General features: G+C 48.9%; 1 protein-coding gene across 4 annotated transcripts in view; it reads left to right on the top strand.

Moving 5' to 3' along the window:
- Positions 1 to 15,012, top strand: part of SEMA5B (semaphorin 5B) — a 170,696-nt gene that overhangs the window by 150,172 nt on the left and 5,512 nt on the right. For all 4 annotated transcript variants that reach the window (XM_044273746.1, XM_044273748.1, XM_044273745.1 and 1 more), the window contains 3 exons: positions 134 to 283; positions 464 to 508; positions 641 to 846. In XM_044273746.1, coding sequence (XP_044129681.1) covers positions 134 to 283; positions 464 to 508; positions 641 to 846 — 401 coding nt within the window. The remainder of the gene's footprint in view (positions 1 to 133; positions 284 to 463; positions 509 to 640; positions 847 to 15,012) is intronic.

Genomic DNA, 15,012 nt, shown 5'->3' on the forward strand with positions numbered 1-15,012 from the left:
AATGTATCTCTAGATATCCACCTAGAAGCTGTGTTGCCTCAGTCACGGTCTATGAGGACTATGGGTCTCTGCTGACCTTTTGGTGGAGCAGATGTACGAGGATGTGATGACTTGTTTGGTTTCCTTGCTGCAGGTGGTTGGGCAGAGTGGTCAGAATGGAGCATGTGTCATGAAGATGGAACACAATATAGAAACCGCTACTGTGACCTACACAACCCTGGACCCACACAGTGTGTTGGAAATAGCACTCAATACAGAGACTGTATATACAATGAGATTCCAGGTAGGCCTCAAACCTTCCTCACCGCCTCCGCTCCGCTGACATTAATGATCTGGTGTCATTCTGCTGGAATTCCCTCAAATATACGGAGTAGTCACCCTGATATTTTAAAGGGTCGCATCATTTTCTTGCAGATCGTGGGTTTCATACGTTCTTAGCAGTTCTCCTTCTTTCTATTTGCAGTCATTCTGCCAGCCTCAAGCATTGATGAAAGTAAAGAGTGTGGAGGTAAGAGAAACCTGTTTGACGGACATCATGTCCTATTGTGTGAGGGATGGGCACTTGGTGGACGTTATTAAGGTACAGTGTGGATGTCGCATCGTCGTCCCATCTTGACGAGCCTTTTCATGTTTCCTACAGGTTTCAGCCTTATTCATCTGATAGCCACTGGTGTGTCTTGTTTCTTTGGCTCCAGCCTCTTGACATTTGTAATCTACGTTTATTGCCAACGGTGCCAGAGACAGTCCCAGGAGTCCACCGTGATTCACCCTGCAACCCCCAACCATCTCCACTACAAGGGAAACTCTACTCCCAAAAATGAGAAATATACTCCCATGGAGTTCAAGGTAGGCGTCTTTGCACTGGGGGGAGAGGTGCATGTCATACAGCATGGGTCATGTACATAATGTGATGGAGACATCAGAGAAGGGTTGATGTGGAGAAGGTGGGAAGTGGATGGGACTGGTTGGAGCATGCTGAAGCGTTCCATCTGGTGGAGATGTTCAATGATTGCATGCTGTGTCATCAAGTCATATCTGTGAAGCCTGGAGGACACCTGCAGAATCCTCTTGCAGTGTAATACTGCCGCTGATTGCTCGATGATTGGACAATCCAAATCTTTTGACATGTTAAAAAATAATTGTTTGCAGGCGGCAAATGGTGGTGTCTAATAATGACCTGCCGTCGGCAAACCACTGTACAGTGTGGGGATGAGTGATGGCTTAGTGATCCCTCCTCCCCATGCTGCGGAGGAGATTGCTGCATGGTCTCCTCCACTAGTGAGCAGGTGATCCCTCCCGACAATCATCTGCCACATCGTGCTGTCTAATACAGCCCTTAACCCTTTACCTCAAGCATCGAACCCCGCCAGAAAATCCAGTCCCATCTGTTCAGGTCGTCTTCCCACAGTCTTGTCTGGTAAGGACCCATTAGTCCTATAGTATGTTTCTGGAGGCAGTAAAGTGGGAGGGGAACCTCATTCAGATCCCGTTAACGCTCGGGTTCTGACGCCGGCTCCTCTTAGCTACTTGGAGAGACGAGAATTAATGTTTGGTTCTCGCTAACCTGCCACAGAAATAAATCAGCCCCGCTGCCTCCTGTTAGGGCTATTGATCCGGTCACTTTGATTTATTTTTATGGAGTCTTGTAAGAAGCCTCTTTAGACAGTGAAGCTGAACTCTTCGGAGGCCGTTACTGGCACTGACCGTTCTTGACCCGGTGGAGGGAGCTTAGTCCATCGTCAGCTGGGAGCAACGGAGGAGTCCAGTGCTCTGAGGGGCCCTTTACACCGGCTGAGGATCGCACAGATTATCGCTGACAAGCGTTCATAGTAATGCTTGTTGGTGTAAACGCTAGTTGATCAGGTAAGGCTACTTTCACACTTGATTTTGGGCGGATCCATCATGGATCTGCAAAAACGGATCAGTTACAATAATACAACCGCCTGCATCCATCATGAACGGATCCATTTGTATCATCTGTAACATAGCCAAGAGGGATCGTCATGAACTCCATTGAAAGTCAATGAGAGACGGATCCGTTTTCTACTGTGCCAGATTGAGTCCGAGAAAATGGATTCGTCCCCATTGACTTACATTGTGCGTCAGAACGGATCCGTTTGGCTTAGTTTTTCAAGCGGACACAAAACGCTGCAGGTGGCCTCCAGAGCGGAATGGAGACTGAGCGGAGGCAAACTGAGGCATTCTAGTCTTCTTCCCACTTTCCGACCACAATCTTCTTTCATTTACCATAAAGACCTCTCACTCTTCTCTTGACAATCCTACTTTTCACACTTACAGAAACCTACACACCATTAACTGCCAGCAACTCATTAACACCCTACAACTAGTTCTTACCCCAATCACTTCCCTCCCCTGTCCAGACTTGGCTGCCAATCATTACAACCAGACCCTCCAAACCACCCTAGATAAAGTTGCTCCAATATCAACCCGTCCCTCTCGACACCGAACACGGCAGCCCTGGCACATTCCTGAAACACGTTTTCTCCAGCGCTGCTCCAGATGTGCAGAACGCTTATGGAGAAAATTGCAAATATCAGCAGACGTCCTCCATTATAAATTTATGCTCAAAACATACAATTCGGCTGTCAACATTGCCAAACAAAAGTACTTCACTTCTCTCATCTTCTCACTCTCAAATAACCCAAAACGGCTCTTTGACACTTTTCATTCCCTTCTGAGCCATAAAGTTCCAGAACCCGTCACTGACCTCTGCGCTGATGGCATGGCCACTTACTTCAGAGACAAGACTGGCAGTATCCGGCAGGAAATAATCTCCCAGTCCCCAAATAATTTCAATCCTCCTCCCTCCAATTCCTTCACATGCTCTCTCTCCTCTTTTGACTCTATCACAGATGAAGAAGTCTCCAGGCTTCTCTCCTTCTCGACCCACGACCTGTAGCAGCGATCCTATTCCATCACACCTCCTCCAGTCCCTCTCCCCGGCTGTCATCACTCACCTAACTACAATTTTTAACCTCTCTTCAGGTATCTTCCCCTCCTCTTTCAAACACTTTATTATCACCCTACTACTAAAGAAACCATCTCTTGACCCGACCTGTGCTGCTAACTACTGACCTGTTTCTAACCTCCCCTTCATCTCTAAACTCCTTGAACGTCTTGTCTACTCTCGCTTAATAAGCTATCTCTCTGCAAACTCTCTTCTTGACTTCTTACAATCTGCCTTCTGTCCTCTTCACTCTACAGAAACTGCCCTTACTAAACGATCTCCTAACAGCAAAAAGAAATGGTGACTATTCTCTACTGATTCTGCTGGATCTCTCTGCAGCGTTCGATACCATAGACCATAAACTCCGCCTCACCATGCTCCACTCAATTGGCCTTAAGGACACTGCTCTCTCTTGGTTCTCTTCCTATCTCTCTGGCCGCTCCTTTAGTGTATCATTCGCTGGCTCTTCTTCTCCTCTTCCTCTTAAGGTTGGCGTTCCTCAGGGCTCAGTACTAGGTCCTCTACTCTTGTCCCTCTATACAGCCCCCGTCGGACAGACTATCAGTAGATTTGGCTTTCGATACCATCTCTATGTTGACAACACCCAACTATACACTTCATCCCCTGACATCACCCCTGCTTTACTCCAAAACACCAGTAATTGTCTGGCAGCCGTCTCTAACATCATGTCCTCTCTGTATCTAAAACTGAACCTCTCAAAAACTGAACTTCTTGTCTTTCCCTCCATCTACTAACTCACCTAAACTTGATATTTCAATTTCGGTCTGCAGCACTATCATAACTCCTGTGCAACATGCCCACTGTCTTGGGGCCACATTTGACTCTGATCTTTCCTTTGTTCCCCATATTCAATCACTTACACGCTCTTATCGTCTGCACCTCAAGAATATCGCCAGAATCCGCCCTTTTCTTACGTTGTTGCCCTGATTCATTCTCGTCTTGACTACTGCAACACATTACTAATCGTTCTCCCTCTCACTAAACTCTCCCCCTTCAGTCTGTCCTAAATGCTGCAGCCAGGCTCCTCTATCCATCCAACTGCTACACTGATGCCACTAGCCTGTGCCAGTCACTTCACTGGTTGCCCATCTACCACAGAATACAGTTTAAACTTCTCACCCTCACCCACAAATCTTTCCACAGTGCTGCACCTCCATACATCTCCATCTACCACCCTACTCCTGCTCTCCACAGTGCTGCACCTCCATACATCTCCTCCCTCATCTCCATCTACCACCCTACTCCTGCTCTCCACAGAGCTGCACCTCCATACATCTCCTCCCTCATCTCCATCTACCACCCTACTCCTGCTCTCCACAGTGCTGCACCTCCATACATCTCCTCCCTCATCTCCATCTACCACCCTACTCCTGCTCTCCACAGTGCTGCACCTCCATACATCTCCATCTACCACCCTACTCGTGCTCTCCACAGTGCTGCACCTCCATACATTTCCTCCCTCATCTCTATCTACCACCCTACTCCTGCTCTCCACAGTGCTGCACCTCCATACATTTCCTCCCTCATCTCTATCTACCACTCTACTCCTGCTCTCCACAGTGCTGCACCTCCATACATCTCCTACCACCCTACTCGTGCTCTCCACAGTGCTGCACCTCCATACATCTCCATCTACCACCCTACTCCTGCTCTCCACAGTGCTGCACCTCCATACATCTCCATCTACCATCCTACTCCTGCTCTCCACAGTGCTGCACCTCCATACATACATCTCCTCCCTCATCTCTATCTACCACCCTACTCCTGCTCTCCACAGTGCTGCACCTCCATACATTTCCTCCCTCATCTCTATCTACCACTCTACTCCTGCTCTCCACAGTGCTGCACCTCCATACATCTCCTACCACCCTACTCGTGCTCTCCACAGTGCTGCACCTCCATACATCTCCTACCACCCTACTCCTGCTCTCCACAGTGCTGCACCTCCATACATCTCCTACCACCCTACTCCTGCTCTCCACAGTGCTGCACCATCCATACATCTCTCCCTCACCTCATCACCCCTACTCCTGCTCTCCACAGTGGCTGCACCTCCATACATCTCCTCACTCATCTCCATCTACCACCCTACTCCTGCTCTCCACAGTGCTGCACCTCCATACATCTCCATCTACCACCCTACTCCTGCTCTCCACAGTGCTGCACCTCCATACATCTCCTCACTCATCTCCATCTACCACCCTACTCCTGCTCTCCACCGTGCTGCACCTCCTTACATCTCCTCACTCATCTCCATCTACCACCCTACTCCTGCTCTCCACAGTGCTGCACCTCCATACATTTCCTCCCTCATCTCCATCTACCACCCTACTCCTGCTCTCCACAGTGCTGCACCTCCATACATTTCCTCCCTCATCTCTATCTACCACCCTACTCCTGTTCTCCACAGTGCTGCACCTCCATACATTTCCTCCCTCATCTCTATCTACCACCCTACTCCTGCTCTCCACAGTGCTGCACCTCCATACATCTCCATCTACCACCCTACTCCTGCTCTCCACAGTGCTGCACCTCCATACATCTCCATCTACCACCCTACTCCTGCTCTCCACAGTGCTGCACCTCCATACATCTCCATCTACCACTCTACTCCTGCTCCCCACAGTGCTGCACCTCCATACATCTCCATCTACCACCCTACTCCTGCTCCCCACAGTGCTGCACCTCCATACATACATCTCCCCCCTCATCTTCATCTACCACCCTACTCCTGCTCTCCGTTCTGTTAGCGACCTAAGATTAATGACCTCCATAATTCGTACCTCTCACTCCCATCTTCAAGACATTTCTCGAGCAGCACCTACTCTCTGGAATACTCTGCCCTGGAATACTAGGTCAATTCGCAACTTCTCTACCTTCAAATGTGCCTTAAAAACACATCTTTTCAGGCAGGCTTATCAAGCTGCCTAAAATGACTTTTCCCAGACTAAACCTCTCCCCCACCAACTCCTCTGGCCTGAACTCGATCCTCTAGTAGTCCCAAACCCGAAGCAGATTGGCCGACACCGCTCCTGTCAGTTCAATAATGGCTCAAATCCTACTTATCACAATCAACTACTTGATGTGTCACCCCCAATTCCTCATAGATAGTAAGCTCTTGCGAGCAGGGCCCTGACTCCTAGTGTTTCAGTTGCATATTAGCCAGTTACTTTTGTTTCGTAAATGAACCCTATGAATTTGTAAAGCGCTGCGGAATATGGTGGCGCTATATAAATCCGTTTTATTATTATTCTGAGCGAATCCTTTTGCATTCAGAATGGATTAGGGCAAAACTGATCTGCTTTGGAAAGCTTGTGAGAGCCCATGACGGATCTCACAAACGGAAAGCCAAAACGCAAGTGTGAAAGTAGCCTAATCCGATCTTCCTGCGCAGGCAAAAATGATTGTTTAGTGGCAGCAGATTATGCCAGGTAAACACGGTCTCCTGCCAGCAAACAAGGAGTCAGTATGGAGAGGAGCGATGGCATTAGTGATCACTGCTCCCTATACTGTGGAGGAGATCGCTGCATGTAGCCATCAGCAGATTGTCAGGAAGGACCTCTCCCCTCTCCTGACACGCCTGGGTTTATAGCCACATTCACTCCCCGTGTAATAACAATCCCGGAGCCTCTATTCCTATGTCTGTAAGTTGTGCCGTTCCTTTATTATTTCTACTAGAAGTTATGAATGAATTGCCAGCAGTCTGCAGTAAGGGTACAGAGGGGCGGTAACCAGTTGGGGGCGTGTCCCTGCACAGACTCACTCTATCTAATCAGTGCTGCCGTTGTCAGACTGTGCAGGGACACGCCCCCCCCCAACTGGTTACCGCCCCCCTGTACAACGTAGAGCCAAAGGAATCGATGCTCCAGAATTGTTATTACACGGGGAATGAATAAAATCTTTTAAAAGTGAGATTTCTATTCTGAAAAAAATAGTGGATATAAAAGTAATCGCTCCACACTGGGCTCTTAAAGGGCCGGATCAGTCTGCTGTACAGGAAATAAAGCTAAAGACCAGTCCTGGGACTTTCTAAATATACATTTTTATTCATTGACAGCAAGCTGTTGAGGTACTTAAACACTTGGAGGCAGATTTACGAAGACTGGAGATTCTTACGTCTGTGTTAGTCTAAAATCCATTAGAGAGATGCAATAAATTTATCAAGAGGGCTCCTAGTAAATTGGGCGCATCTTTGGCAGTCTGTGCCAGAAACTCCAATCGGTGTCGTAGATGTGAGCTTATAACGGCTTCCGGCATAAATCTGCTGGGAAGGTCACCAGTTATGGGGCAGATATGGCCTGCTCCATCATCTGACTCCTACATGTACATATATGTGCGATGGATTGTGGACCCCATAGTCCAGAGTCATAAAGCAAGGCCCCCGCCCTGGAATTATACAGCGTGTAAGGAAGAAGACCCCTTCTGGTCTCTGTGCATGGCTGCATGTTACTGTGCATGCTCATCACTGTCCATGACCTCCGCACATAGCACTGCCAGGAACACGCGTGACCCTCGTCTGTGGAGTCCATCGGATAGCTTGGGTGATATTTCTCGGATCAGGCGGCTTCTGTCGGTGTGAGATTCATCCCCGTCAGCGGCTCGACATGAATGTCACACCGGTCACCGCGGAGCCTGCAGAGGTTTCATGTAAATGTACCGGTACATGGAGCATGATGGAAGGGTCTGTAATTAGGTGGAGCGGCTCTGTGCCATCTGCGGAGCCGCCAGAGGCTACACGGCGGACACTTCTGTATCATTACTGGGATAATGAGACACATCACACCAGCGTGCCACCGATACAGGTTACACCCCACCAGAGCCAACCTGCCGTAACTGTACTCGGTATGACCACAAGACAAGGCCCTGCAATTCTGTACTATCATTTAATGGCTAAAATCTCTGCTTGCTGTCATTGGATGGGGATTTTCCGTCTGCCACCTGTTAAACCCAGCATGTTGCCTTGTAGGCCTTACTCAGCTCGATGTAATTATACTTTACACTTAGAGATCCATTGTTTCAGTCTGGAAAAATAAAATACTTTAAATCTATATGCAAATGAGCAGTTAGGTGCCCTGATGGCGGGTCCAATCCATTCTGTGCCCCCGTACTGCTTCTGCCAGCCCTTCGTCTCCGTCCTGATTGACAGGAGCAGGCAAGATGACTATGCAGGAGCCTGGCCCTGCCAATCAAGCAGAGGGTGGAGCAAGGATGCACAGAGTGGCTTGGGCCCGCCCTCAGTGAAATTAACCTCTCATTTGCATATGGACTAACAGTACTTTTTCTCCAGAATGAAGCAATGGATCGCTAAGCGGACAGTATCATTACATTCAGCTGAGCCGGCCCTACAAGGCAGTGTCTTGCTGACGCCCCCCTTTAGAACTTTATAGAATTTTAAGTTTTAGTTACAGAAAGAAACTAAGGAGGAGATTCATCAGCGTCTTATGGTGGTTTCTGATATCCCCTGTGCTGCCAGGGGATGCTCTGAAAATAATACAGAACTCCCAGTACAGTCCAAAAAGAGCTCCGTGCGCGCCCCACGCGGGTCCCTTCCTGCATGACCCTCATACAACATCAAGAGAAAACGCCGAAGAGGCAGCTCTCATATGTGCAAACACTGAACCCTGTAATCCATGATCAGCAGACCAGTAGATGCAACGTTTCGGGTTTTAAACTTCAGGCATAAAATTTCTGATGTTAAAGCGAAACGTTGCATCTACTGGTCTGCTGATTATGGATTACAGGGTTCACGTTTTTCTCACCAGTGTTTGCACATACGAGAGCTGATTCTTCTTCCTTTTCTCCTTAGAATTAAATCTGCAGCATCTCCAAGCTGCTATAGATTTGTCATTTGTCCCAAAACACTGGCACAAATAAAGATAAATGTGTCTAGGCATCCCCTCCCTGCCCTCGGCGCGCGCCCTCCCTGCCCTCGGCGCGCGCCCTCCCTGCCCTCGGCGCGCGCCCTCCCTGCCCTCGGCGCGCGCCCTCCCTGCCCTCGGCGCGCGCCCTCCCTGCCCTCGGCGCGCGCCCTCCCTGCCCTCGCCGCGCGCCCTCCCTGCCCCCGCCGCGCGCCCTCCCTGCCCTCGGCGCGCGCCCTCTTCAGGAAATACTTGCAACAAAGTTTGCAAATGTTTGTGACTTTATTTTACAGCACAAAAGTGGAATAATGATAAATTCACCCTGAGGCTTCGTGCACATGTTGCGAATTATGCAAAACCTGCAGCATAATGAATCAGATTACACAAGTATCATGTACAATCTCTTTTTCTGTGCAGAAACACACAGAATCTGCACAGAAATTAGTGGTGAATTTTGCAGAGACGGCCTGTGTGCAGGTAGCCTGATTGTTCCTGCTCTCTGGATCCATGCGATAGCCACTACAAGGCTAGACCGTGGTGACACCTATCCGTTCTTTGCTCCTCCTGTGCTGCTATCTGTACAAACGTCCATGAACGGGGTTGAATATTGTGGCGACTTCGATTGGATTTTGTACCGTATTTACACTCTACACGTTGGTTCCTGGCAGTTCATCCGTGCAGTAAACGTGGCCCACCGTGTGTTACATCATCATATCGCTGCATTCAATGCCCAGAACAGTGACTGTGAACTGTTGCTTGTAGCTGACAGAGGTGACGCACTTAATAACGGGGACACCAGTCCTTGAGATGTGCCAGTGGAGCTGGAGAGCAGGTAAACGCTGTCCCCGGAGAGAACGCCCCATGAAACCAAACATAGCTCATGGGTTTGCTAGTCATACATGACCACAGTCCATCACTAGAGATCAGCGGTGACATCACTGAGAATTCCGCCTATCCATTCACTAGAGATCAGCGGTGACATCACTGAGAATGCAGCCTATCCATCACTAGAGATCAGCGGTGACATCACTGAGAATGCCGCCTATCCATTCACTAGAGATCAGCGGTGACATCACTGAGAATGCCGCCTATCCATTCACTAGAGATCAGCGGTGACATCACTGAGAATGCAGCCTATCCATCACTAGAGATCAGCGGTGACATCACTGAGAATGCTGCTTATCCATTCACTAGAGATCGGCAGTGACATCACTGAGAATGCAGCCTATCCATCACTAGAGATCAGCGGTGACATCACTGAGAATGCTGCTTATCCATTCACTAGAGATCGGCAGTGACATCACTGAGAATGCCGCCTATCCATCACTAGAGATCAGCGGTGACATCACTGAGAATGCCGCCTATCCATTCACTAGAGATCAGCGGTGACATCACTGAGAATGCAGCCTATTCATCACTAGAGATCAGCGGTGACATCACTGAGAATGCTGCCTATCCATTCACTAGAGATCAGCGGTGATATCACTGAGAATGCAGCCTATCCATCACTAGAGATCAGCGGTGACATCACTGAGAATGCTGCCTATCCATTCACTAGAGATCAGCGGTGATATCACTGAGAATGCAGCCTATCCATCACTAGAGATCAGCGGTGACATCACTGAGAATGCCGCCTATCCATTCACTAGAGATCAGCGGTGACATCACTGAGAATGCTGCCTATCCATTCACTAGAGATCAGCGGTGATATCACTGAGAATGCAGCCTATCCATCACTAGAGATCAGCGGTGACATCACTGAGAATGCTGCCTATCCATTCACTAGAGATCAGCGGTGACATCACTGAGAATGCAGCCTATCCATCACTAGAGATCAGCGGTGACATCACTGAGAATGCTGCTTATCCATTCACTAGAGATCGGCAGTGACATCACTGAGAATGCAGCCTATCCATCACTAGAGATCAGCGGTGACATCACTGAGAATGCTGCTTATCCATTCACTAGAGATCGGCAGTGACATCACTGAGAATGCCGCCTATCCATCACTAGAGATCAGCGGTGACATCACTGAGAATGCCGCCTATCCATTCACTAGAGATCAGCGGTGACATCACTGAGAATGCAGCCTATTCATCACTAGAGATCAGCGGTGACATCACTGAGAATGCTGCCTATCCATTCACTAGAGATCAGCGGTGATATCACTGAGAATGCAGCCTATCCATCACTAGAGATCAGCGGTGACATCACTGAGAATGCTGCCTATCCATTCACTAGAGATCAGCGGTGATATCACTGAGAATGCAGCCTATCCATCACTAGAGATCAGCGGTGACATCACTGAGAATGCCGCCTATCCATTCACTAGAGATCAGCGGTGACATCACTGAGAATGCTGCCTATCCATTCACTAGAGATCAGCGGTGATATCACTGAGAATGCAGCCTATCCATCACTAGAGATCAGCGGTGACATCACTGAGAATGCTGCCTATCCATTCACTAGAGATCAGCGGTGACATCACTGAGAATGCAGCCTATCCATCACTAGAGATCAGCGGTGACATCACTGAGAATGCAGCCTATCCATCACTAGAGATCAGCGGTGACATCACTGAGAATGCAGCCTATCCATTCAGTAGAGATCAGCGGTGACATCACTGAGAATGCCGCTTATCCATCACTAGAGATCAGCGGTGACATCACTGAGAATGCCGCCTATCCATCACTAGAGATCAGCGGTGACATCACTGAGAATTCCGCCTATCCATTCAGTAGAGATCAGCGGTGACATCACTGAGAATGCAGCCTATCCATCACTAGAGATCAGCGGTGACATCACTGAGAATGCCGCCTATCCATTCACTAGAGATCAGCGGTGACATCACTGAGAATGCCGCCTATCCATTCACTAGAGATCAGCGGTGACATCACTGAGAATGCAGCCTATCCATCACTAGAGATCAGCGGTGACATCACTGAGAATGCTGCTTATCCATTCACTAGAGATCGGCAGTGACAATCACTGAGAATGCAGCCTATCCATCACTAGAGATCAGCGGTGACATCACTGAGAATGCTGCTTATCCATTCACTAGAGATCGGCAGTGACATCACTGAGAATGCCGCCTATCCATCACTAGAGATCAGCGGTGACATCACTGAGAATGCCGCCTATCCATTCACTAGAGATCAGCGGTGACATCACTGAGAATGCAGCCTATTCATCACTAGAGATCAGCGGTGACATCACTGAGAATGCTGCCTATCCATTCACTAGAGATCAGCGGTGATATCACTGAGAATGCAGCCTATCCATCACTAGAGATCAGCGGTGACATCACTGAGAATGCTGCCTATCCATTCACTAGAGATCAGCGGTGATATCACTGAGAATGCAGCCTATCCATCACTAGAGATCAGCGGTGACATCACTGAGAATGCCGCCTATCCATTCACTAGAGATCAGCGGTGACATCACTGAGAATGCTGCCTATCCATTCACTAGAGATCAGCGGTGATATCACTGAGAATGCAGCACAGCACTGATAATGCTGCCTATACATCACATAGAGATCAGCGGTGACATCACTGAGAATGCAGCCTATCCATCACTAGAGATCAGCGGTGACATCACTGAGAATGCTGCTAGCCATATTCACTAGAGATCAGGCGTGACATCACTGAGAATGCAGCCTATCCATCACTAGAGATCAGCGGGTGATCACTGAGAATGCTGCTTATCCATTCACTAGAGATCGGCAGTGACATCACTGAGAATGCAGCCTATCCATCACTAGAGATCAGCGGTGAAATCACTGAGAATGCGCCTATCCATCACTAGAGATCAGCGGTGACATCACTGAGAATGCAGCCTATCCATCACTAGAGATCAGCGGTGACATCACTGAGAATGCTGCCTATCCATTCACTAGAGATCAGCGGTGATATCACTGAGAATGCAGCCTATCCATCACTAGAGATCAGCGGTGACATCACTGAGAATGCTGCCTATCCATTCACTAGGAGATCAGCGGTGACTATCACTGAGAATGCAGCCTATCCATCACTAGAGATCAGCGGTGACATCACTGAGAATGCAGCCTATCCATCACTAGAGATCAGCGGTTGACATCACTGAGAATGCTGCCTATCCATTCACTAGAGATCAGCGGTGATATCACTGAGAATGCAGCCTATCCATCACTAGAGATCAGCGGTGACCATCACTGAGAATGCCTGCCTATCCATCACTAGAGATCAGCTGTGACTATCCACTGAGAATGCCGCCTATCCATTCACTAGAGATCAGCGGTGACATCACTGAGAATGCCGCCTATCCATTACTAGAGATCAAGCGGTGACATCACTGAGAATGCGGCCTATCCATCACTAGAGATCAGCGGTGACATCACTGAGAATGCAGCCTATCCATTCAGTAGAGATCAGCGGTGACATCACGAGAATGCGCCTATCCATCACTAGAGATCAGCGGTGACATCACTGAGAATGCAGCCTATCCATCACTAGAGATCAGCGGTGACATCACTGAGAATGTACAGCCTATCCATTCACTTAGAGCTCAGCAAGTGACATCACTGAGAATGCAGCCTATCCATTCACTAGAGATCAGCGGTGACATCACTGAGAATGCCGCCTATCCATCACTAGAGTTCAGCGGTGACATCACTGAGAATGCTGCTTATCCATTCAGTAGAGATCAGCGGTGACATCACTGAGAATGCAGCCTATCCATCACTAGAGATCAGCGGTGACATCACTGAGAATGCAGCCTATCCATTCACTAGAGATCAGCGGTGACATCACTGAGACTGCAGCCTATCCATTCACTAGAGGATCAGCGGTGACATCACTGAGAATGCCGCCTATCCTTCACTAGAGATCAGCGGTGACATCACTGAGAATGCCGCCTATCCATTCACTAGAGATCAGCGGTGACATCACTGAGAATGCAGCCTATCCATTCACTAGAGATCAGCGGTGACATCACTGAGAATGCAGCCTATCCATCACTAGAGATCAGCGGTGACATCACTGAGAATGCCACCTATCCGTTCACTAGAGATCGGCAGTGACATCACTGAGAATGCAGCCTATCCATTCACTAGAGATCAGCGGTGACATCACTGAGAATGCCGCCTATCCATCACTAGAGATCAGCAGTGACATCACTGAGAATGCAGCCTATCCATTCACTAGAGATCAGCGGTGACATCACTGAGAATGCCGCTTATCCATTCACTAGAGATCAGCGGTGACATCACTGAGAATGCCGCCTATCCATCACTAGAGATCAGCAGTGACATCACTGAGAATGCAGCCTATCCATTCACTAGAGATCAGCGGTGACATCACTGAGAATGCCGCTTATCCATTCACTAGAGATCAGCGGTGACATCACTGAGAATGCTGCTTATCCATTCAGTAGAGATCAGCGGTGACATCACTGAGAATGCCGCCTATCCATCACTAGAGATCAGCGGTGACATCACTGAGAATGCCGCCTATCCATCACTAGAGATCAGCGGTGACATCACTGAGAATGCAGCCTATCCATTCACTAGAGATCAGCGGTGACATCACTGAGAATGCTGCTTATCCATTCAGTAGAGATCAGCGGTGCCATCACTGAGAATGCCGCCTGTCCATTCAGTAGACACTAGTGTATGATGGTGTAGTCCGTGATGTGGCTGATGACGGGTCTGCTCTCTAGGTATCTGATATCAGTTTCGGACCCCTCTCGGGGGGGATATTTGTTACGATCCAACCAGTCACTGTGCATTTTGTTTGGAGACGATTTGGCGGAGAGGGAACCTGACGGCTCGTTAGTGTGATAGACGCCCACAGGTCCTCTTTCCGCAGGTTATGGTGCTTCTCTTCATCCCTTAGTATAACGTGTAACTCGGCAGAAAACGCACTTTTATCCCTGTTCTCGTCGTATGCAAATAGTTTGTTGTAGTCAAGGAGGTCGGCGCAGACCTCCTGGGAGTCAGGCTTTGCCCTGCAGCTTAATGGACGTTCTCCAGGCCACTGAACGGCGTCCCCTGTTCTCATGAGATCCTGCGCAGGCTCTTTTTGCTTTCACTGCACAAGCGCCGCAGGGTGGGAGCTCCCTACTGTCCACAGCTGCTGTACAGCACTATTCCCTGGGCTTGCACCAGAAGTGAGGATCTCATGAGAA

Source organism: Bufo gargarizans, unplaced genomic scaffold (assembly GCF_014858855.1).
Source record: "Bufo gargarizans isolate SCDJY-AF-19 unplaced genomic scaffold, ASM1485885v1 original_scaffold_1094_pilon, whole genome shotgun sequence".
Taxonomy (NCBI): Eukaryota; Metazoa; Chordata; class Amphibia; order Anura; family Bufonidae; genus Bufo; species Bufo gargarizans.